Source organism: Pieris napi, chromosome 14, assembly GCF_905475465.1.
Source record: "Pieris napi chromosome 14, ilPieNapi1.2, whole genome shotgun sequence".
In the NCBI taxonomy this organism is placed as follows: Eukaryota; Metazoa; Arthropoda; class Insecta; order Lepidoptera; family Pieridae; genus Pieris; species Pieris napi.
This window is the reverse complement of record NC_062247.1, coordinates 8,013,088-8,036,383: the sequence shown is the minus strand read 5'-3', so window position 1 is coordinate 8,036,383 and position 23,296 is coordinate 8,013,088. Positions and strand designations below refer to the sequence as shown.

Below are 23,296 nucleotides of genomic sequence, written 5' to 3'. Positions count from 1 at the left end.
AGAGTGACAGAGGGTAATAATAAAAATAATTAAAAATGTTATTATTGATATCACTTTATTGGTAAATCATTACCTTACATTTAAACTTACTCTACTTATAAGGTTCTATACATTGAATCAACAAATAACGTTAATGTTACAGCAATGTATCATTTGTCGTTAATACCAGCTTGAACGTAAACCTTTTTGTATAAGGCCATGAACCTGCAAGCTCCGGCCAGAGGAGTTTAGGCAAAACTTGTCAGTAGCAGTCGTTTTACGCACAAAAAGATATATCATATAACAATTGCGTTTAATGTGTCAAACTTCGTGAGCTTTATTGCAATTAGCTTGCGGTTACATTTTCCGGTCTGACAGAATTATAAACAGTCTAGTTGATCAAAATAAAAATAAAAATACGATGCAAGGACTTAATCAATATGTTTTTAAATCTTTTTAATAAAAAAAATTTAATCAACCTTAGCCATTTAAATCAAGAGAATGCCTGAGTTCAACCCTATTACATAGAACCTAATTAGCCGCGTACTGACTGAGCGAGCAGCCTCGCGAGGCTGCCTCGCGAGGCAAATCCTCGGTCGGTCAAGACGTGCCTCGCCCGAGGCAAACGCACGCGCTGCCTCGCCCGAGCGTGCCGCGGCCCGAGCCGAACGTTGTCGGTTTTTGTCGATGTTCAAAGGCGCCTCAGTACGTTTGCCGCGCTCACTCAAGACGGTAGTGTTTTGCCTCGCTTATTCGTTGCGTGTTAGTTGTGCGTCATGGATAAAGAACAGTGTCTTAAATTAATACGACTATATGGTGAATATAGACGACTTTGGGATGCGCAATGTCCTGATTACACAAATAGAGGACTAAGGGAAGATGCATGGAGAAAAATAAGCCAGGAAATGAACCTTCCAATAGCTGAATTAAAGAAAAAAATGGACTCTTTACTAGGGTCTTACAGGAGGGAAAAGTCGAGAGAAAAAAAAAGCCGAATCACAGGATCAGGTATTTATTATTTAATGTTTATGATTAGGGTTAACAACATTCATTTTATTATATTCAAAGTTACATCGGTTTTTATATTATTTCTAATATTATTTCTAATATTATTTTTTTTTATTTTATACTGCAGGTCGTGGTGAAATATATGTTTCGAATTGGTATGCCTATGAAGCCTTCAGTTTTCTAGGAGATAGAAATCACCCAGGAAATACACAAGATAGTTTAGGTGAAGAAGTGAGTACCTATTATTTACTGATAATTATTCTGCCAAGAAATTGCTCCGTTTGTTATGAAATGTCTCCCTAAATGTGAACGTATTTCTTTTATATTTGTTGATCCTCGCCGTGGTATGGCTTGAATAGATAGCATTGATGACATTTCTGTATCCTGTCGCCATCGGCCGGGTATTACTGTCCCTTCAACTTCGGCATCGAATGATCCTGGGGGAGTGAACCTTTGTGAGGAAGCTAAATCTCTACGCAAGTAGTTATATAAGCATATGGTAGTCAATACGACTTTCGTAGCTTTTTCTGGTTCTAATAGTAGCGGCTTCCTCAGTACTCTAAAAACGGAGCTTAAAATGCCAAAGGCATTCTCCACAACTCTTCTTGCTCTGGACAGCCTGTAATTGAAAATCCTTTCCATTGAACCTCTTTCTGGAGTACCTTCATAAGGTTTCAATGTGTAATCATTGAGAGCAAAAGCTTTATCGCCTAGAATAAAATAGGGCACTGCAATTTTATACGGTATTTGTAATATTTCTGGTGAAGGAATGTTCAATTCCTTCTTTTCGACCTTTTTATATAAATTGGTATTTTTAAACACACCGCCATCTGATATACGTCCTTTGCTGCCAACGTCTACGTACAGAAATTTATAGTTAGCGTCAACTAAAGCAAACAGCACTATACTTGGAAACATTTTGTAACAGTCATAATCATTGCCACTATTTATCGGCGACTGTAATATAACATGCTTCCCATCCATTGCTCCTATGACATGTGGGAAATTCCATTTGCTCTCAAACTCTTTCGCTATGGTAAGCCACTCTTCTTCGGATGATGGTATCTGTAAATAAAATTAAGTAATAATTTCTATCTTTACAGAATGCAAGTCTGGATAATACTCGAAATGATGACGGTTATAACGAAGAAAAAAATGAAACTTCAAACTCGACGACAACGGAAGGACCTAAACAAAAGTCAACTATACCTAAAAAGAGATCCAAAATGAACGAAAGTGATGATCTTACTGATAACGCCATATCTGAAGCATTAACACTCTTACAACAGTGTGCAAGCGATAATATATCAGAAAAAAATGATCCCTATAATGTGTATGGCCAATATATAGGAAATGAGTTGAGAAAGTATGATAAAATTACATTAGCATACGTAAAAAATGCAATAAATAAAATTATCTTTGATGCAGACATGGGAGCATACAGTGGTTATAGTTATTATACTCAATCATATGGTGAACACGATAATTTAAGATATATGTCTCATCCCTCTTCCTCATCGACGCCATCTACATATTCGATGCCTGCTGCCTCACCAATGCCTTCTACCTCACCGATGCCTCCTACTTCACCGATGCCTCCTACTTCACCGATGCCTCCTGCCTCATCGATGCCTTCTACTTCACCGATGCCTGCTGCCTCACCAATGCCTCCTATCTCACCAATTTCGATGCCTCCCCCTCCTCCTTCTCCAGCTCCTCATCATTAAATATTTGTTTGTTTAATTTTCTTATATTATTTGTCCAATTTTCTAATCAGATTAATAAAAAAATAATAAAAATATGTAATTTTATTTTACCTTAACATAATCCTTTAACACCTCAATTATAGCATCACAGACTTCAGGAACTATAACCGATATCCTTTGTTTTGATATACGAAATAGATACTGTAGACTGGTATAAGAATCTCCTGTGGCCAAAAATCTCAACGTCACTAATAATCTTTCCCTAGCGGATATTGCTTCTCGAAAATTTGTGTCCTTCTTGCTTATTTTGGCGTTTATGAGAGAATACACATTGTCAAATTCGATTTTACTCATTCGAGTGAAATTTTTTTCTTCGTCATCGAAGCACAACTCTTCAAATAATCTGTTCCCAGCCTGTAATCTATTTTTGTATAAGAGTTTAATCCAAAAACGTTTAGTTTTCTGTTTTCTTTTTTTTGCAAGCCTTAGAATTATTAAAAAGGCAGTGGTAGCGACAGCTTTCCGAATGTGCGGCCTCATGGTGGTCTCGGGCAAACTATACGGGCACGCGCGGTCTCTATTCGACTTCAAGTTAAACTGAGCGTCGATGCTCACGATGGCTCGGACTTGCCGCGCGAGGCAGCCTCGGATTAGAAAACTTACAGACCGAGGCTGCCTCGCGCGGCAAACGTTGCGAAGCAAACGTCCGAGGCTGCTTCGCGAGGCTGCTCGCTCAGTCAGTACGCGGCTAATGAAGAAAACTAAAAAAATACATCTTAGTACAACAATATCAAAGTTCTAATTCATAACTTCTAAGTAAAACCTTTTTCTTTACACGTTTTTTAAGCCTTCTATAATTACAGTAAAGGTTCAAGCGGCTAATTTGTAACTTTAAATCAATTATCGCGATTAATTGAACACAACGCCGCCTAGTTTCAATACGCTGAAAATTTTATAAAAAATATTTTCCTAATACCCTCAAAATTCGTCCTACCTTTAATTATTTACACAAATATTCTAAATACAGACCGATGTTCTTTGTTCATTGGTCCGTTTTAAACGTCTTCAAAGAAAACGGGCCGTTAGAGATAACTCGAGGTTTGAACAACATAAAAAGCAAGGATTATTGGCGTTATTTCTAGAAAAGCGGTTTCACTGTAAGCGAAAGTTAACCTAAATCTATACACAGCTCAAGACAAAATGTATCTTATCTATACTCATCTAAGGTTCATATTATAACTAGCGCAAGAATTGAAATACTGTACAAGTTCTTAACTAAAATAAGAAAATTAGGAATTATAATTTTGAGCTGAATATGGAAAATACGAATTTGTGTTCTACGGTATCTCGATATTTATTTCTTTACACAAATTTTTACAAGACGTTTTTACCTTCCAAGCCAAAAAAAAATATCTTAGCAAACAAACTCTCGAACATACGCTAGGCAATGCAATTACAGTGTAAACTAAATTGAATTACTTAATTTTGGTTGGTTTTCCTTGTCTGAACAGACATCAGTTCACAACTATCTACAGATTTTTTTTTAATTTTATACATATACATACCACATTCATAAAAATCTGTGTAAACTTACTTTCGTCTCTTTCTCTCAAATTGTGTTTAAGGCTTTATTAAAAGAGACCAATGAATAATGACAAAAGTGCACACTGATAGAGTTTTTGTGAATAAGATAGTTTACACTGTATTAGCACTGACAGTACTATCGAATGTTACATCATTTTGCATTTCAACGAATAATCGAATCGAACACGTACGAATTCGATTATTCGAGAAAGTATCGAAAGTTTGTGCTAATAGAAACTTCGAGGAGAACGCAAATTCAGTTTGATGTTAATTTCTGTAATGTACACACATTCGAAATTGTAAACTACCGTCATTTTTTTTTTAATCCCATATACACACAACTTCTTGGGTACAAATAATTTACACAAATGAAAAAAGAAGTACTATAGATAATTAACGATGTCTCCCATGAGCGCCATAATGGTTTCCGGAACCCTCTCTGCTATATCGACGGGCCTTTTTGTCCCGACTTCCACGAGATTTATCCCGCCTTTCTCGGTCACGGGACCATTCTTTGTCTCTGGACGTTCTGGAATTTGTAATTTTCTTTTGTACTTAGAATTTTCATTGTGTCACATGATGTGGATAGCTTATTATAATGTAAATACTACGTTAAAACGTTGAATTGATCACTTTTGTATACCTACAAAATTGATCAATTCAACGTTGAACTTGTAGTAACAACGATGAATTTGTAATCAACAAAAATATAGCTATAAATATAAAACATTACGAAAATTAAAAAAAAAAAAATTATATTCATCATTATATAGTAATAATTTTAATATGAAATTTATAGTACATAATTTTTGTGAACAAATGAAATTACGCGTAGCAAATAAGAATTATATATCCCTTCTTGCACACACATATGAAAATTAATAACGAAAATTATTAAAAAAACATTATTTATGTTTTGTTTACCTGGTCTCTCCGGCGGATCGGCTATCTCTAGAGCGGCGTCGGCCTGGCGCACTCGATGAACGCGATCTTGGCGAACGAGATCTCGTCTCTTTACGACCTTTGGGCGAGTCGCTTGGGGACTCACGCTCGCTGTTCAAGTTGAAATCGTCAAACCTGAAATATGTAACATAAAATTAAAAACACAAAAAATCCAAAATACAGTTAACCAATGACTAATAAAAGTAATTTAGACCGAATTAAAAAACATTCAACCAACTTCAAATACCTGTCAACATTATCTACCTAAGTAGTTATACGTATACGTAATAAATGCGTATACGTATAACTACTACACATATCTCATAAACCGATTTTGAAGACACCACAACTGGTCCCTAAATCGGAATATACCTCATTAAAATCATCATTCGACATGACCTTTAATTTTCGAAGAAACTATGGATTAATATGTTTGATATTATCATATACAAAGAATGTAAAATAACACTCTATTTACATGACACTATCACAAAGCAGGAAAAAAATTAAAGAAAAGGGATGTAAATAATATCTTACTGCTAGAAATAGAACAACACAAATGCCGGTTTCCTCACGATTTTTTCCTTCACCGTACGAGCGTGTTACATTTAAGCTACGTGCACGAATGCGCACATAAGACAGAAAGTCCATTAGTGCAAATACTATAGATCAAACTGATAACTTACTTATTTTGAAACAATAAATTATATAAAATAGTCAAACAAATATTTATCTTGATAACGATTGATCAACCTTTGGGCACAGAACCATGCATGATGAGTCAACTAACAAGAGCTCTTTTATAGTCATGATGACATGTTTAAAAATTTTGTAATGTCAACTGCCATCTGACAGTGACAATTATCAGCCATTACATTTTGTTTTGGAGGGTACTTTAAATATGTAAAAAAATTACTTGTTTTTTGGCGTTTGCCCATTAGAGCTGTGACTAGAACTGGAGCTCGAAGACGAACTTGATGACGATGAAGAGCTTCTAGACCTGGATCTTGACTTTGATCTTGACCTGTAAGTATAAATAAAAATTCAGTACTTCACATATTTTTATCAATGTAAAAAACTATTAATTCTACCATGAATAAGAGGATCAAAAGAATGTAATAGAAATTTTAAACCTGGCAACAATATTATGTTATGACAATAATAGGATTTATCATAAAAATTGTTTACAAAATACTTTAGTAATAAACTAATATACCTCTTTCTTTTTCTTTCTACTGGCGACTTTCTGTCATCCACAGGTGCAGTCTCCGTGTTTTCAGAACTCGCAATATTTTTATCTGTATTTTCTATAAAAAATAAAATAGATATTAGCATTATAGCATTTGTAAATTGACAAAGCGTCTGACATACCCAGCTTCTGATCCTGGTTTGATGAGCATAACGAAATGTAATTGTTTAATTTAAAAAAAGAAGTATTTTCTGTCCGTGACAAAAATACCAAATAATAATATTGTCTTTAGTTACGAAACACAATTAAATAAGACTTTTTTACGGGCATAAAGCAAATTAATTAATAAATTTATGTTCATCTTAGTTCATTTTAAAGATTAACTTGTGTTACAACATTATGGCGTTACGATGCGGAGACACGTGTGTATTTTGTTAAATACAATACGTCTATTGACTATATAATTTTAATAAAATATGTTGAGTTTATTATTAAAACAAAATAATCACCACTTAATCATACCATTTTGGGAATTTGCCTTCTCTTCGTCACTGCCCCAAAGGTCATATTTGGACAGGTCCGCCTCATCACCAGATTCCTCCTCATCATCCTCTTCAGCGCCATCATCTCCTTCCTTAGAATTCCTTCCTTCCGCTGATGTTGATGCCTGAAACAATAGGCAGTAAGCAAAGTTATATTTGTAAGACTATAAAATTATGCTTAACATGACTGAATTATCATAAATTGTAAAATACACCTCAACATAAAGCAATAAAGACGAAATTACGGCATACAAATTCAAACTACTGTAAAAGTAAATAAAAATTTTAATAATTTTTAAATTAATACAAAAAATTAAACAAAAAGTGTTAAAGGCACAGAGTGTTACTACTGCATTATTTTAAATTGGCCAGTGTCAAAAGTTGATTTCAAAGTTTTTTTTTATAATACATGAATAATTTTTACCCTCACCACGCAATTTCTGGCCAAGTTACGTAACATAATATCTCGGTTTTTATTATTATAATATTGATACAAACCTTTTTCTTTCTCTTCATTCTTTTCCCTTCACCTTTTTTTCTCTCTGGTTGCTTGACCGTCAATTTAAGTCTATTTAAAATTAATGGTTTAGGAAGGGCAAAACTTTTAAAATTGCCTATAACAGGTTCAGTTTCATCTAAGCATTTCGATTTCTCTTCCATACTTTTACAATTCATGTTAAGCTTAATGTTAAGTGGCATAGTAATTGGGCCCGGATCAAAAATATCACTCAAGAAAGGCGTATCACCTTTGTTCCCATCCAACATTTGCAATTCCCTCTCAATACTTTCATGTTGTACAGATTCCAGTTCCCATTCATCGTTTGTTAAGTTTATAGTCTCAACGTTTGAATCTTGTTTTGTATCCTCTGTTGCTTCTGTTACATTTTGTGGTTGAGAGAGCTGTTGCAAATTTTTGAGAGCCAACAGTAGTGTGTCAGTGTTGATATTATTTAGAATGTTAGATAAATCCAGTGTAGAGTTGTTTTGATTGTCAGGATTTTTAGGAAGTTCAACACTTAAGTCACTGATAGTTTCTTTTGGCAAACTTATTTCATTTTCCATGGTTGTGGTTGGAAGAGAGTCTTTGGGTTTGATTGTAACCGATTCTAAAACATGTACTCTTTTCAAGGGACTTATATTTCTGACTGTGTTAGACTTCTCTAAAGAGTCTGTAGTGTCTAAACAATCTTTTAAAGCATGAATGGAATCATCAGGCAATGGAATGTTTGTTATACTATGTGAGAATGTTTGAGTTTCAGTCTCTTCAGAACCTTGATTAGTACAATTATTTTGTTTAGACAATGTTGTGTGTGTTGTATCATTACCTTGCAAGTCATTTAATACGTCAAGCATCTCATTGCGTTTTTCTAGAATTGTTGTGAAATCTAGCTTAGTATCAGTTGAGTTATACAGAGTGTTTGATGTTGGGCTCAAATTGGTGTTAACCAAAGGTAAATTGACTGAAACATCTTTTAGATTAGACTCTTCTTCAGTATCTTTATAGAGATCGTCATCATCAATATTCCATGTATTTTCATATTTTTTTCTTATCTCATCATACTTTTCTAGATTGTTAGTTTCAGGACTTTCTTCCCTTTCAGTGTTAAATATGTCCATTATATTTTTATTTTTACTTATGGAAGTCGTTTGCGCAATATCAAAAACACGGGAATTAGTTTCCAGTGGTTTTTGCTTACTAGGAGTGGATCCTATAGGTGTTCCAAAGGAGATATAGTTGTCAAGGACAGTTGAACTATCCATCTTATCCTTAGTAAAGTCCTCACAGATTGCATCATCTGTATTTTGAGGCAAGGAATAATCTTGCTTTGGCGGAGGTAAGTTTAATATTGACTCATATGGTTCTGATGTATTTATGCTATAATCATTCTTAACATTTCTACAATTCAAACCTGGTATTGCATAGTTTGATGTATGATTTGGCAAAGCTGGTGGTGGCTTATTGTACATTTGAATTGTTTGAGTAGAAGAATAGCTTCTTGTTGGACTTGCCTTTACAATCCCATCACGTAATGGGACTGAAGCATTTCTGTTTAGAGAGCTCCCATTACCCTTTGCCCAGTATCCTTTTTTTTTAACAATGTTTTTGAAGTCTTGATAATGTTTTTTAGCAGTTGCTGCCATCATTGTGGGTACATATTCAGCAGATAATCCATCATTATCACAAACATTGTCTTGATTCCTAACATTCATATTACGAAAACTTGGCAAGTAGATATTACCAGTTGCTAAAGGAGACTTCTCAATTTGTTTTTGAGTAGTGTAGCCTTGGAAAGTTTGGTTTGTGTTAGAGCAAGGAGTATCACTTTTACTGTAAGCTACTTTTTTTGTTCTGCATATTAATTTTTTGTCAGCAAAAACTCTTGATCGAAAGTCTATTTTCTCACTACTATATGATACTGAATCTGAATCACTATCTTGTAGATTAGAAATATTGTTGGTATTACTTCTGGCATTTATTGTTTCTTCAGGCTCCACAAGTTCAACATCTGAATCAGATGATTTGGAATCTCTACTTTCTCTGGAACTGGATCTTGATGTTCTTGATGAGGTTTGACTTTTGTGTCTATCCTCTACAACACTTCCAGTACAAGGTGGAGGTTTTTGTTCTTTGTCAATCAACAATGTTTCTGCACTGCCACTTCTATTATGACTAAATAATGTTGTATTTTCAACATGCTGATCAGTTTCTTCTTCACTATCAAAGTTGATAGGTATTTCTTCAGGATTAGAAAGCCTTATAGGTACTTTTTTTGATGCTACATTGTTCTTGCTTACTAGATTCTGAACCACTTTCTCAACATGATTATCAACTAAACAGCCAGTGCTAAGTAATTTTTGCCTCCAAGCAAAAATTGTTTTGAAATCAGGAGCTGGTTTATCATACAAATTTTCAAATTTATCTGTGCTTATCTTACAATTATTGTAAACAATAGCAAAAGCTGCAGCTTTGACTCTTTCCTCAATGGTGTATGTCACTTCAAATACATCTGAAGAAGATGGTCCACTGAATTTATAAACCACATCATTATTTGTGGATGAAACTCTGTTTTCCATCACAGGATTGCTTTTAACATAACCTTCATGACTCGAAGAACCAGACTGGTCTTTATCACTCACACTAGTATAGCGTTTACGTTGATTTGCACTAGATTTTAATGTAGGATGTGTTTGGTTTTGTTTATAATTTATATGGTTTTGTACTTTTGTCTTTATAGGTGTAACAGAGGCATCACAGATAGAGCCATCGCTTAGACTTCCAGTAACTGTTTCGTTTCCTCTTATTCCCTTCTGCCTTGCTGATGGAAATATTTTCATAACAGGTCCATCAGTGATTACTTGATGACTGCCAACCTGAAGGCAGGAAAAATTATCTCCAATTTAGTAATGATGTGCTTGAAAAATTTATGTCATAATCCTAGTCTATTATATCAACTCTTCATAGCTTCAAACATCCTTTCTGTTTTATTCAAATGCAGTAAAAAGGAAGAGAAATGGTGAGTATTCACGTACCAACTGCTATATAAAATTATAAAATTGTACTTGATAATTCGCACAATCATTAAAAAACCGCATATGAGGTACTCAATAGGAAAAGGTACAAGTTAATAATAAATAAGAACTCTTACCATTTCAGAGGCATCTGATTTGCGTTTCTTTTTTTTTCTCCCAAACTCATCATATTCATCGTCAGATGACGAGTCCTTCTTACGATACTCAACAACTCCTCGTTCATTATAGCCGCCGCCGTAACCTGTTCGGGCTTCTACCTAAAATTTGAATAATTATTTACACCTTAAGTACTAATTATTTAATACGAAAAAATATTAGGTATCTAGAATACGTACTTCTCCAAATTTTGGCGAATGACAAACATTACATGTTGGTCGCCGGGCCCAGTTGACATTTGCACACTTATTACATTGCCAATCGTCGGCATTGAACAAGCCGCGAGATTTTTCTGCCGCAGACTTTCCTATTTCGGTGCCTAATTTCTTTTTAAATGACGGCCCACCATTCTGGCGTTCCTTGTTACAACGATAGCAAGATTTTCTTCGACAAAAGTTAATATTTCCACAATTTGGATCACTGCATATCCAATCACCGTCGTTCATTTTGATATTGCAGGTATCCATCAACAATACTGAATAAAGAAGATTTACATAGTTCCTCTTTACAAGCAAATATCAAAATAAATTACTGCATGCTTTTTACCCATCAAAATTGAAAAAACGATACACTATCATTGTTTAATTATTTTAAAAACTAAAAACCATTGGCCAAGCTAAATTGAGTGGCACAGGGTAATACTCGTACAAAATTCTACAATTTACTGTGCACAGAATATAACTATATTCTATGAAAGCATAGGTTATCAACTAACCTAACCGATATAACCTTATAGTTATTCGACAAGCACTTAAAATACAATCTCTTAAAATCTTAGAAAAAAAAATGTGTGCGTGTACTAGGTAGTAGGTGTACACACGTAAAGCCGGGTCCAGACGAGTGTAACGTGTAATGTAATCCACCGTGTAATGTAACACGAATTCTACGTGTGGACGGCACTACGAGCATTACATGTAACGCTCGCGCGGCGCTCGGGGTTGATCCATCGGCTGTCGGTTTTTCGCGCGAACACAAAGACGCTCGCAGTGCTCGTTTGGACGGCGTTCGTGACGGTTGTGTCGTATGTACGTGCATGATGTGGAGTGACGAACAATCGCTTGAACTTATTAGTTTGTAGAAAAACCTGTTATTTGGGATCCAAAAAACCCGCAATACTATAAAAAAATCTGAAACACGATGCTTGGAGTGATATTGCTCATTCATTGGAAAGAGATGTAGAAGAATGCAAAAACAAAATGATTAGTTTGCTTGCTTCACATCGAAGAGAAAAAGGAAAAGTAAAGAAGAGCCATAGGTCTTCAGTTAGTAAATACATGAAAATAAAAGCCGCACCAGCTATCACGACCTACCTATTCGGCATGTTCGTAGCAACTGAGTGGAAACCGCTTTTGAAATATTTTCGCGTTCACAATTCGCTTTGAGTTCGTGTGCCGTCCACACTGTTGATGCTAAATTACACGTAATCTTACATTACACGTTACACTCGTCTGGACCCGGCTTAAGAAGTGAAACTTCTTTATGACTTTATTTTTCGTAAAATGATCTACTATATGCAACTTTACAGAAATTCGTTAAATTAGATAAAGTTTAACAAAAGGCTTTTATTATCATAGACATGAATACAAATACAATAATTATTTCATTTTACCTTATTACTACGAAGATTATTATAGAATTTCATTAATTGTAAATGAATTATTACTATCATTGTTATCGTTATTATATATTTTTGTTATTAATGGCTTCGAATCTCTTCGGATCAACCGTGGTAGGGACAAGAAAAAGATGGCGCGTAACCGAAAAATGGGACGGTAAATTTTTTTCCAACGCCGATAAAGAAGTTTGACTTCAAAAAGCAACATCGCGCGTAACCGAAAAACGTTACGATTTGCTACAAAATTTCTCCCATACGTCGATAAAGAAGTTTCATTCCAACGCCGATAAAGAAGTTTGACTTCAAAAAGCAACATTGCGCGAATATCCCCTTCTTTTTTAGTTTTGGTTTTTTGTAAGTCGGTTAAAAAGGCGAAAATTTCCCGCTAAAATAGAAAAAGGAATATGTTTCTCTTTCGATATTTTCTTAACGAGCTGGATTTAGTTCTAGGCGCGGAGAAAGAGAGAGAGGGGTAGTAGAAGAAACGGATGGGTCGTTGGTTCCGATAAACGGGCAATATCCTCCACTAGCGGTGAGCTTGCATTTTATTCCCAAAGTATGCTCTGTAGTGTCCTCTGTAACTGAGATAGTATAATTATCTTCTCGTCTAGGCACATTGGATTTGGTAATGAGTGGTTATAATTGAATTTTTAAAAAGTAGATTGTCATGTATTATACTCGCGTTGGTTCAGTAGGCTACAGTGCCTTAGCCTCAATGTAACTTGGAGGGGAAAAAGTCGATTCCTAAATAAAAAAAAATCTATTCAAAAAGTAAAATTTTTCACTTTTTGACTGATAAATGACATTCCTTTTTTACGATTAGTGACCACGCGTCTTTTCATTTATGTATATGTACATACAAATTACAAATGGCGTTGTTTGCAGAGTTCGATTAAAAAACAACGCATATTTTATCTTTTTTACTTTTATAAAACAATATTGATTTTGTGTCGAGACAGAACTGAATGCATTGGCGACGCAGGGACGCCAGACGTAGCCATGGTAACGTCGCTGGCCACGTCGCCATGGCATCTCGCTGAGGTATGGCCCTTGCCCCTTAGTCAAGAGGCCTTAACGATACTGTATGTAGAAAGGCGAAAACTAAATTTGTATGAAAACTTTTCTACACGAACTGTGATTTCCATACAAATTTAACTTTCGACTTTCTACATACGCTGCTGTTAGGGCATCTTGACTAAGACCCCCTTACCGCTTACGGCTATGGCGGTGTTGCCAAAGTTAAAAATATTCTCCCCTATTCCTTATTTCCACTTCCCTCATTCGGAGATGACTTATCAGTCATTGCTGCTATTGTAAATAAAATTTGTATAGTGTCTATTTATTTTTCTCGTCCTAATGTAAATATTTTTACGTCAAAATTTAATGCGGATATGATGTTGGTGATTTAAATCACATAATGTTTGTTTGTCCTCGACGCGACCGGTCGGCTCTTCTCGAAGGTCTCATCTCCCTTCAAATTCCTTTCCCTTCATCCACATCATGTTTACTTTCAACATTGAACCCACATGTATAATATAAACTTTTAGCAGCTTTTATCTTAAGTAATAATAAAAAAAATTTAGACAATATGAACGTAAATATATGTAAATATGTTTTCTTACACTCCTTTTGTATGTAGATTTATAAGAATTGATCTTTTATTGTATAGATTAATTATTTTCTATTCCTAAATTCCTTTCCTGCCGATAATTTTATGTTTTTACCAGTTTCCCTGTTTTTGACCATGAGCCACAATGCACAAACCGTGCGGGCCATTAAAAAAAAAAAGGTACTCTTGTAGGGATGTGACATTCTGCTTAAAAGAATCGATTTTTTATCAATCGATTATTTTTTTAGCATGAAAAATCGATTCGATTAACAAATAATCGATTTTTTTATAAATCGATTTTTTCTTAATTTTTGAATTAATTTCAAAATATACACCCTAAATATTTTATTTTTCATGGTTTTTTTTAATTAAAAATAAACAATAGAAATTATAAACACAAATTAACGTTTAAGAATAATCAAAATCGAAATTAACTTAATCTCGTTTTGATAGATTTTAGGTGAAACTTGATAAATGCTGACTGTATGCCTTTTCAGTAGCACATTGCAGTATTTTTGATGTCTTTTTAATTGTATGTTATCTTGTGCTGTTGAATAAATTTATTTTACTTTTAAATTATAGTGCTCCATTCAAACTTGAATTTTTGTAAAATTAACTGGTTTTATCATCCTTTCGATGTTTTACAAAAAAGCATCAATGCTTCGAGTACATCAATACATCTTTAAAGAATCGGATTCAATGTATCTCATTGTAAACATCGATGTATATCGAATATTCCTAATAGTTCGAGGTCCGGGTTATAAAAGACCAGATATAATGTCGGGAGGTGGCAGATAAAAAATCGACTATGAATGATTTTTAATTATAAAAATAATCGATTATTTTAAATATAAAAATCGCGTATAAAAATCGATTTTTACTTTTAAAAAAATGGATTTTAATCGATTATATTTTCACATCCCTAAACGTATACTCTAAAGTCTAAACTCTTGCCTCTTGCCTCTTGGTGACAAGGTAGTAGGTAGTAATACTACAAACAAATTTTTAAGGATATAAATCAAAAGCCAGCCGTTCTTGGAAAAATGTCTGAAAACGTTAATATAGATTTAGCTGGAGAAATTAACGCTACAACAGAAAAAAAGGGGTTTCAAAAGTATGTCAAAGATTTGGATTTGTAAGTTTACTAACAAACTAACAACACAATGTTATTCTTGATCAATGACGAATCAATCACTACTTCCCTGATACCAAATCATATTACTTCAAGCGTGGATATGTGGACATTTTAATCCAAGTACTAAACATTTTTGTCTAGCATACTTAATAATACGCATATAATTACTAATTTTATATTATGTTGCGAATAATATTTTTAATTGATGTTAATAAGCTAGTAGTAATAGTAGCAGTGAATTCTGCAACTATTGTTTTTTTTTTAAATAATCTGTTTTTTATTGTTGCCCAAGTGTGTTTAGCTATATGCTTAAATGTTTGGGGCTCTGCCGCATTAGTGGTTGGAGATTTATTCCATTTTACTATTGTCTATAAAATAGGAAATCTATTTTAGACATATTCTGCATATTTTAGACTACTACAACATGTGCGGAGCGGAGCAGCACCAGCATTGGTAATGGGAGTACTATCTTCTCGACGGCCATGGACCCAATTTGTAGCTACTGATAATTTCAAAGTGAGTATATATTTACAACATTATTAATCACAGCCAGAGTGTTGGTCTTTTAACTATTTAAAAAATAATAGACATTACCTTATCCTTCTAATTTTTAGGCACCTGCTTCAATTCCAAGATTATCTCGTAGATTTTACAGAAACATTGATCATTTTCAAGCAAATTATTTAATGATATTCCTGGGACTTTTTGCATATTGCTTGTAAGTTGTTTTATTAATTTAACATTTGTTGTAATTGACTTTTTTCTCCTTGAATTGCAATCAAGATTAAAACTACAATATAGTTGTATATTAATGTAATGGCTTACTTAGTTGTTATCTTATATTGTCTTATTATATATTTTTATAAACAATGGTATTGGTTACAGAATAACAACACCATTGTTGTTGATTGCAATGGCTGCTAGTTTTTTTGGATATAAGAAACTCACATCAGGACCTAATACTTGGAAAGTAAGTAAAGGAGACTTTACTATAAGATCAAATAATTTAGTCACAAATCTTAGGTAGACTTTGTGTCATGAATTAAAAGCTGATATTGAAATTGTGTAATCAAATTGCAGCCTAAAGTAAGTTACACATTTGTATGTTTATTGAAAAATTATAAATTAGTTACTTTCAATTAATGAAATAAAGGTTTTACTTGATGAACTTAAGGCTGTAAATAGACACTTATCATGTATTAGTAACAATGTTTGCAGATTGGCAATTGGGAACTCACAAAAACACAGCAATATGCTGCAGCTGTAGGCTGTTCTACCCTGATTATGTGGCTAGCAGGAGCTGGTGCGGTTCTCTTTTGGGTTCTAGGTAACGTTTATAAGTATTAGTAATAATACATTTTTTTTAAGAACTAGGAGGCCAAGTCTGAAAGCTCATCTGATATTATCTGATTCTGGATTAGACCACTCTGAATGGTTAAAATAATAATGATTAATACTTTTTAAGGTGCAACTGTAACTGTTGTCGCTCTGCATGCAAGTTTCTTTGATGCTGAAACGTTAGCTTTATCTGACGACCCTGATCAGTTTCCTATGATAGAGCAAGTTTGACAAAGCGAGTTACCCCTATATATACCTAAACAATCTGCCCACCATTTGGATACCTGAAGGAAGCACATCTGTATTTATTAAGACTGGATTTTAGGCATTTATTAGAACACAATGCACCAGCCCTCAACTTGATGACACTCATAAGGTTTGTCTCAATAACTTTGGATAAAATTAAAAAAATATATAATATTCACTTACCTTTAATAAGGAAATTCAATAATATTAGTCAAGGAAACTATGAGTAATGCCCTTTTCTAGGCAATTTTTGTTTATACTTAGTTTAGATATAAAGAATAACATATTATGAATCCTATTATCTATGTTAATAAAATTATATTTTTAACTAATTGCAGTTTTATTTGAATTCATAAAAAAGGCATGTATATGTTTCAGTATTATTATTGTCAAACAATACAATCATAAAGGCCTATACAAAAAACCTGGTCTTTTGTAAATCACATGTCATTATAATGTTAAGTAACTCTTTAATGAACTTAATTATTTACTAACACTTCATTAGTCTATTAATGATTCTCAGTCAATTTCTATTATATATGCAATATGGTATTGCAAATTTTAGTAAAACTTCTGGCAGATATGCATACATACTATAAATTTAAACATAAATAATATATAACAATAATTCATAATGCAAGAATATAAAAACAGCAAAACAATTAGTTCCTTTACAATGCTTTTCAATTTATTTAAATGTATGTATCTGTTTATGAATATTAAAATATTTAGTTGTGACAAAAAGAAATCTTTTTGACATAACATTTGATAAAATTTTAAAATAAGAACAATTGCATTCTCAATTGCTTAAATATACTCTGCGGAAGACATTTGCAATTTTTACAATAAATATATTATCTTACCTATTTTCTTCAACATTTAAATATCTTTAATTTATAAAAAATATAGACAGTGCAAAAGTTCAGGATAACATTAATCATGAATTATTGTGATTTATTCATATTAATGAAGACTAGAACACCAATTATGAGGGTCAGATTTACATAATATTTTCTAAAGTTAATTAATAATATAATTAAGTATTATAACTTCTCTTATACAATGGATTACATTTGCTACATAAAAAGATTTTTACTATAAAATGCAAATTAAACTGTTTTACTTTTATGAGGAGTACAGGTTGACTGTTTCAATAACTAAATAATATCAATAAATCTCCTTTTGCACTGGCAAGTACTTGGGTTAACATTTTTGTAACATACAATTTTTTTTATCTAAAATCTATTTTTTTTGTTATATCTAATTTTATGGCATATGGTAATTACCACCAAAATTAAAAATTTCATATAATTTGATTTTAGTTATCTATAAATGCAAAAGGCTTTTGTGGCATGTCTATTTCTATCAATATACATAATGTCAAAAATTACAGCCCTAAAATATAAATAATCAATAACTTGTCACAGAGTTACTGAGTTATTGATTCTACTTAATTCCATATCAGCAACAAGTAGAATTTCATCCCATTTATGGGAAGGGGTGTGTGGAGGTGTTGTTATACCAAGCTTTTCAATACTAGTTGTTGGTGTAGTGAATTCCAACTTTCTTTTGGACTTACCAGCAAACACATGACATGGAGCAAGCTGCTGAGAACCATGCAAGGTAGTGATGGGTGTAATTGGAGATGGGGTAAGTAAGTTCTTCTCAAGTTTTTTCATTTTAACCCCTACATATCTGAAGACAGGCTTTTTCAATATTGAATTACCATTAACTTTTTCTATGAGACCAATTGAAATAAGAACATTAGCAATATCATAGAGTCTCCTCACTTTGGACTTATGTTGACGATCCATTTGTTCAGGTGATACAATAGACTTATTTTTTGAATTTGTGTCTATGAGAACACTAACAGCCATTTCTAAATTAATCAGTCTATTCTGAAAACAAGACAAAAATGATTCAGTAAAAAGAACTAGTGAAGAAAATAGGCACATGTTATCGATAGAACTACTTACAGGTGGCTCTACCAAGAAGAGCATGAGAAATCTTTGAGCTAAGACACCTAGAGTCTTATGTTTTGGGGCCGGTGGCTTTGGAGCCTTTCCTCGAAGCACTTCAGACAGTCTTAAATTTTCTCCCTGCTTTTTTAACATCTTTAAAAAAGAATGTAGTCTTGACGCTCCATGCCAAAGATAAGTATTCTTTCTTTTGTGTATTGCACATTGCATAGCTTCCAATATATTAATAATGTCATACATACGCCGTTTTTCTACACCTAAACGAGCGGCAGTACCATCTAGTTGCAGTTCTACAGGACCATTTCCATAAAGTGGAAAAAGATCTAAAAATCTAAAGTGAAAAATATGTGTCAATTTACTACTTAAATTTATGATGTAACACTAAAATTTAGAAACAATATGAATTACTGACTTGTCACATAATATCTGCAGGGACTTTTCCTTCCGGTGAACTGTACTTGGTGGCGGCGTGGGATATTGTAAAGCCACATTAGTTAGAAGTTTTAAGTTAGCCGTTGGAGAAACATAATTCGAAGAATTAGTGACTTCACTCAACGCGCAACGTTTAGGAGTAGAAGTTATATTATCATCTTCATACATTTTGTGTGAACATTATGCAAATACTCTTAATTTGAATGGTTCGCTTTATTTTTGACATCTATCCAGAAAATCTAGGTGGTTGTAATTTTAAACATTCGCGTTAGCTGCTTTCATGTTTATGTTACGTATGTCAGAGTTCTTAGGAAAAGAAACGATAAAATGTATGAAATCTCAATGTATAAAATTGCTAAAAATATAACCTAATCGTAAACAACTTTGACAAATACTAAATGCGCGCGACTCGCGAGGTTTTTGAATGTAAATGTCATAAGTCAAATGTTTCAAAACGTGCAAAACCTAGCTAGGACCAAATTACACAGTTAAGAACATAATCTAGTTTCGATAACATTTAATAGTAATTCCTACGAGCTTGGAAGATATAATCAATATTAAATCACATGGTTTTAAGACTAACTCATAAAAAGAAAGTCAGACTTTTAAGAATACTATTGCTCAAGGCGGATCAGTAGATCAAAATAATACGGCGACGGGCGAACGTTGACTCTTCTGTGGATCAAATTTCAAAATATGTGTATATGAATTATGAATTGACAACTGACGTCTGACAACGACATATTGTTTTAAATTTAGTCATTTGAAATTTGATGGAAATGTATTTTATTTTTATACCACGTTATCGCTTCACTTCAGAATTGGGACGTCATTTTTTTTAGATAATTAACACGACTATACGTTTTTATATTATCCTATAATATAAGTACACGACATCACTGATATTATTGATAAAAGTAAGTAACGAAGATCCTTACAATAATAAACCCATCACACGCAGACACTGGTGTGAAATATTGTGATGTTTGCAATATTTATTTTTATTTGCGTTTTTATTATCAATACGAGAGCAGTACAATTAAACGGTATTTTTGAATAAGAATGTCTGGCTCATTATTGAACGTTATTATTATTAATTCATAATTTTATTGCAGATGTAATCTTGTGCCGCACCTGTGGGAATACTATTTCACATTCAAATGCCATTATAAAGAAAATAAGTTTATTGTCTTTGAAGACTTTCAATGACACATTGTTCAGTAGTGAAAATGTTACAGTACAGATTTTAACAAAGGACATTATTTTCCATTTTCCCATTATAATTACTAATTATTCAAATTGCATTGGTTTGGGTGAGGCAAGTATTTTAAAAATAGTGATATTAAGACTACTTTTACTACTATTACTTCGCTTCTTTGCATTAATTTTTGTGTTTCTTTTTTACATAGAAAACTACTCTTTTAGCCCTAAACTAGCCTGGTTAAGTCATAGTTATTAATTATAACAACACAAAACGCTTTCTACCAAAAAGCCTGTATCAAAGCCATTTGACATAGACTTGTTTAAGTAGATTTTTCTTACTTGGGTAATAGGGTTAAATTAATTTATTATTAGTTGATAAGTCAAGCTAAAAGCAAAAGATTTATTAATGAATACATTTGTAGTGGGAAGAAGACGAGGAATTGTGGTTTTCTGGTTATCGTTGGAGACCATGCCTTTGCCCTGACTGTGGAGTATTAGTTGGCTGGTTATTTGAAAAATATAATCCTCTTGGATCAAATAATTCATTTTATGAAGTGAAAGATCAGTTTTATGCACTAATATTACCAAATCTGGTTAGCCAGAAATGTAAGTTAATTTTGATTTTTGTAGGAGCATCTTAATTCTGTTGAAATATTTGATTATCTGATGCCATATATGTATATTACTTTAAATTATGGTTTAAGTTAATTTGACACATATTTTTTGTTATTTTCAGTTTTAGACTCAATAATAGTTGGATTCTTACATAAATAAAATGTCATTTGAATTATCAGTTGAAGACAAGGCTTTCTTAGCAGAATGTGAAGAAGAGTTTAAAGATAGATACACAGAAAATGATGAAGAGTTTATGAAAGTTTTTAATGCAGAACCCTCTATTCCTCCAATAATTGAAAATTGGTACATTTCCAATAGATCAGGTGGAAGATTTACGCCATACAGCAGAGATAGGTATAATAGAAGCAGAGGGTACCAAGGAAGAAGAGACGAAGGATCTTGTAACAGAGGATATAGAAGAGGATACAATGACCATGAACAATATAATAAAGACAGAGGGTACCAAGGAAGAAGAGACGATGGAACCTATAACAGAGAATATAGAAGAGGATACAATGACTATGAACAAGGTGACAATCATAATAATAGAGACCGTTTTCAAAGAAGACAATAGATATTGATATTTTTTGTGTACTATGTGTAGCAAATAAAAGAATAAAAAGTTTTCAAAAGAATATATTTCTCAATTATTATGGCTTGATTTACATTAACAACTTAAAATAGATCACCTGAAATAATACAGCTACAGCATTTTGAAAATTAAAATAAATAATGTACATATCTCACTGCTACTCAACAATAGTAACTATAACTAAAATTCTTAACAATGTATTATGCCGATATATTTTTATAGGTAGTTCGTTCTGTCAATATGATAATTATAACAATAGTACTGCATGGACAGATGTACTAGCAAATAAATGTGCTCAACAATCTGATGCTACTATGAACATTTATTACTTCATAAAAATATATTTTAATTAATCTCATAGCTTATTTTAGACCATAATGAAACAAACTAGGATCCTTCAGTAGCTGGCTACTAGCACAAAGTTTTTGGCTTAAAATGCGAATAATTGACACTTTGCTAAAAGCTGATGAACATGATATGTCAATATGGTTGACATCCTGTTGCACTGTTCATATAAGGTTATTACTACAAATATTGCACAATTTTCACAAACTACTAAACAGAGACATGCAGCAGTTATTAGCAACATACTAGCTAAGAGAAGAGACTTAATATTGTGTGTATGATGTGCACATGCAGAATTTTTATGAAAAATTACATTTTGATATCAGCATGTCAACTTATGTCATATCCATAGTAACAATGGGTCACACTTCTGAAAAATTAATTTGGCTATAGCCCAAAATTCTGAGTCAACATCATGCGAAGTGATACAATTACTAAGCACAACGATTACATAAAGCTTTCTAATATAACTATATTTTTCTAAATATAATATTTATCCACTACTCATGTACTCAAGAGATAACATCATAAAAATAGTTTAATTTTAACATAATATAAATACTTATGAATGTAACGATACATTCGAAAGTACCAATGAAACTAGAAATAAAAAGATTATGTTATAACAACTCTCATTATACAATAAAATGCCATATCAATCAAATCACAGTGAAGTGTAAACATAAATTATGCTAACTTAAAATTATGACTAAATTACCAACATGAAAACAAACACTCTACGCAAACTAAACCTATTCATACTGATCGCATCGTAGCTTAACATTGCCATAAACTTATCTATCCTGTATTAAGCAAGGCAGCTACGGTAATTGCCTCCACTAATAAGATAGATAGATAAGATTATGTCACAGATGAATCTGTAAACCAGTCACGGTTGGCAAGCTTCAGTGTTGCCAGATGCAGTACTACAACAATGCAAACATCAAAACAACGATATCATTAACTGGGGGTAACACCGAGACACAGCTTCTAAACAATTTTTCTACGACCAATGAGAAAAGGCGTTTACTACTTTTTCCCGAGAGGCCCACTACATATTACTACATAACGTTGATACGTAATAACAACGCGTTGAATTGACAGTCAGCCGGTCCCTTTCGGGTGCCATCGCCTCTAAAACCTTACAAACGAATGACAATTGACTAGGATTGACGCACGGGCGCGTTCCGCGAATGTAAATCGAAAACATTGGTCGAGTTCAGTACTTTTGACTAGAGATACGCGGGGCGCGGGTGCCAAGTAAAAGTCGACTTGTAAAAGTGTCAAATTGTCGTAGCAAATTTCATAAGACAATAGTAAAGCTGCTTTGGTCGCTCAGATGAAGGTCCAACACTCCATGATTTTGACGATGAAGTCCTCGCGTGTGCTGAGTGGCTCGTTACCGTAAGTCGTACAGCGCTGAGTGCGGCCCAAGTACAGGTCTCCGTCCAGCCACAAGCCGAACTTGCCGCTGCAACACAGACACACATCAGGCCTTGCAAATTGACTCTTTACTTCTATCCATGTTCGATTCGATAACAGATTCATTT

General features: G+C 33.2%; 6 protein-coding genes across 23 annotated transcripts in view; 2 read left to right on the top strand and 4 right to left on the bottom strand.

The window, feature by feature from the left end:
* Positions 1–1,073: 1,073 nt before the first annotated feature.
* LOC125055793 lies at positions 1,074–3,425 on the bottom strand. The gene is made up of 2 exons (XM_047658397.1): positions 2,805–3,425; positions 1,074–2,052 (listed from the first exon to the last, which is right to left on the bottom strand). The coding sequence occupies exons 1-2, from the start codon at positions 3,231–3,233 to the stop codon at positions 1,234–1,236; spliced, it is 1,248 nt and encodes a 415-aa protein (XP_047514353.1). The 5' UTR covers positions 3,234–3,425; the 3' UTR covers positions 1,074–1,233.
* A 21-nt stretch (positions 3,426–3,446) lies between these two features.
* LOC125055792 (zinc finger Ran-binding domain-containing protein 2) lies at positions 3,447–11,296 on the bottom strand. Of its 2 annotated transcripts, XM_047658394.1 has the most exons (8): positions 10,817–11,296; positions 10,598–10,738; positions 7,449–10,322; positions 6,931–7,075; positions 6,436–6,526; positions 6,136–6,243; positions 5,202–5,354; positions 3,447–4,806 (listed from the first exon to the last, which is right to left on the bottom strand). In XM_047658394.1, exons 1-8 carry the CDS (start codon positions 11,102–11,104, stop codon positions 4,671–4,673), a joined length of 3,936 nt encoding a protein of 1,311 aa, XP_047514350.1. In that variant the 5' UTR covers positions 11,105–11,296; the 3' UTR covers positions 3,447–4,670. The 2 variants fall into 2 exon arrangements, with proteins under 2 accessions (XP_047514350.1, XP_047514351.1); XM_047658395.1 differs by lacking the exon at positions 7,449–10,322 and having other exon boundaries at positions 10,817–11,288.
* Positions 11,297–14,609: 3,313 nt separating this feature from the next.
* On the top strand, positions 14,610–16,912 carry LOC125055978 (prenylated Rab acceptor protein 1). Of its 3 annotated transcripts, XM_047658773.1 has the most exons (7): positions 14,610–14,726; positions 14,857–14,996; positions 15,410–15,512; positions 15,611–15,714; positions 15,882–15,966; positions 16,215–16,323; positions 16,462–16,912. In XM_047658773.1, the coding sequence occupies exons 2-7, from the start codon at positions 14,905–14,907 to the stop codon at positions 16,563–16,565; spliced, it is 597 nt and encodes a 198-aa protein (XP_047514729.1). In that variant the 5' UTR covers positions 14,610–14,726; positions 14,857–14,904; the 3' UTR covers positions 16,566–16,912. The 3 variants fall into 3 exon arrangements, with proteins under 3 accessions (XP_047514729.1, XP_047514730.1, XP_047514728.1); XM_047658774.1 differs by lacking the exon at positions 14,610–14,726 and having other exon boundaries at positions 14,824–14,975; XM_047658772.1 differs by lacking the exon at positions 14,610–14,726 and having other exon boundaries at positions 14,824–14,996.
* A 36-nt stretch (positions 16,913–16,948) lies between these two features.
* On the bottom strand, positions 16,949–19,418 carry LOC125055977 (transcription factor E2F7-like). Its single transcript, XM_047658771.1, has 3 exons — positions 18,972–19,418; positions 18,557–18,890; positions 16,949–18,478 (listed from the first exon to the last, which is right to left on the bottom strand). The coding sequence occupies exons 1-3, from the start codon at positions 19,157–19,159 to the stop codon at positions 18,002–18,004; spliced, it is 999 nt and encodes a 332-aa protein (XP_047514727.1). The 5' UTR covers positions 19,160–19,418; the 3' UTR covers positions 16,949–18,001.
* A 496-nt stretch (positions 19,419–19,914) lies between these two features.
* On the top strand, positions 19,915–21,120 carry LOC125055923. Its single transcript, XM_047658681.1, has 4 exons — positions 19,915–20,037; positions 20,107–20,309; positions 20,617–20,800; positions 20,931–21,120. The coding sequence occupies exons 1-4, from the start codon at positions 19,974–19,976 to the stop codon at positions 20,966–20,968; spliced, it is 489 nt and encodes a 162-aa protein (XP_047514637.1). The 5' UTR covers positions 19,915–19,973; the 3' UTR covers positions 20,969–21,120.
* A 309-nt stretch (positions 21,121–21,429) lies between these two features.
* LOC125055919 (TLD domain-containing protein 2) overlaps positions 21,430–23,296 on the bottom strand; it is an 89,009-nt gene continuing 87,142 nt past the window's right edge. For all 15 annotated transcript variants that reach the window (XM_047658678.1, XM_047658669.1, XM_047658671.1 and 12 more), the window contains one exon: positions 21,430–23,217. In XM_047658678.1, the coding sequence (XP_047514634.1) occupies positions 23,082–23,217 (136 nt within the window). In that variant the 3' untranslated portion in view covers positions 21,430–23,081. The remainder of the gene's footprint in view (positions 23,218–23,296) is intronic.

Bases quoted from the DNA above. Each gene is read 5' to 3' on its own strand.
- LOC125055978 (XM_047658773.1), top strand. From the start codon at position 14,905: ATGTCTGAAAACGTTAATATAGATTTAGCTGGAGAAATTAACGCTACA. The intron at 15,715-15,881 runs GTAAGTTGTTTT...TATTGGTTACAG, and splicing joins GGACTTTTTGCATATTGCTT to AATAACAACACCATTGTTGT. The intron at 15,967-16,214 runs GTAAGTAAAGGA...CAATGTTTGCAG, and splicing joins CAGGACCTAATACTTGGAAA to ATTGGCAATTGGGAACTCAC.
- LOC125055793 (XM_047658397.1), bottom strand. From the start codon at position 3,233: ATGAGGCCGCACATTCGGAAAGCTGTCGCTACCACTGCCTTTTTAATA. The intron at 2,053-2,804 runs GTAAAATAAAAT...TTTTATTTACAG, and splicing joins TGTTAAAGGATTATGTTAAG to ATACCATCATCCGAAGAAGA.
- LOC125055792 (XM_047658394.1), bottom strand. From the start codon at position 11,104: ATGGATACCTGCAATATCAAAATGAACGACGGTGATTGGATATGCAGT. The intron at 10,323-10,597 runs GTAAGAGTTCTT...TCCTGCCTTCAG, and splicing joins AATCAGATGCCTCTGAAATG to GTTGGCAGTCATCAAGTAAT. The intron at 6,244-6,435 runs GTATATTAGTTT...TTATACTTACAG, and splicing joins GTAGAAAGAAAAAGAAAGAG to GTCAAGATCAAAGTCAAGAT.
- LOC125055923 (XM_047658681.1), top strand. From the start codon at position 19,974: ATGTTTGCAATATTTATTTTTATTTGCGTTTTTATTATCAATACGAGA. The intron at 20,038-20,106 runs GTATTTTTGAAT...ATTTTATTGCAG, and splicing joins GAGAGCAGTACAATTAAACG to ATGTAATCTTGTGCCGCACC. The intron at 20,310-20,616 runs GCAAGTATTTTA...ATACATTTGTAG, and splicing joins ATTGCATTGGTTTGGGTGAG to TGGGAAGAAGACGAGGAATT.
- LOC125055977 (XM_047658771.1), bottom strand. From the start codon at position 19,159: ATGTATGAAGATGATAATATAACTTCTACTCCTAAACGTTGCGCGTTG. The intron at 18,891-18,971 runs GTCAGTAATTCA...TTTTCACTTTAG, and splicing joins CTGCAGATATTATGTGACAA to ATTTTTAGATCTTTTTCCAC. The intron at 18,479-18,556 runs GTAAGTAGTTCT...TCTTGTTTTCAG, and splicing joins TCTTCTTGGTAGAGCCACCT to AATAGACTGATTAATTTAGA.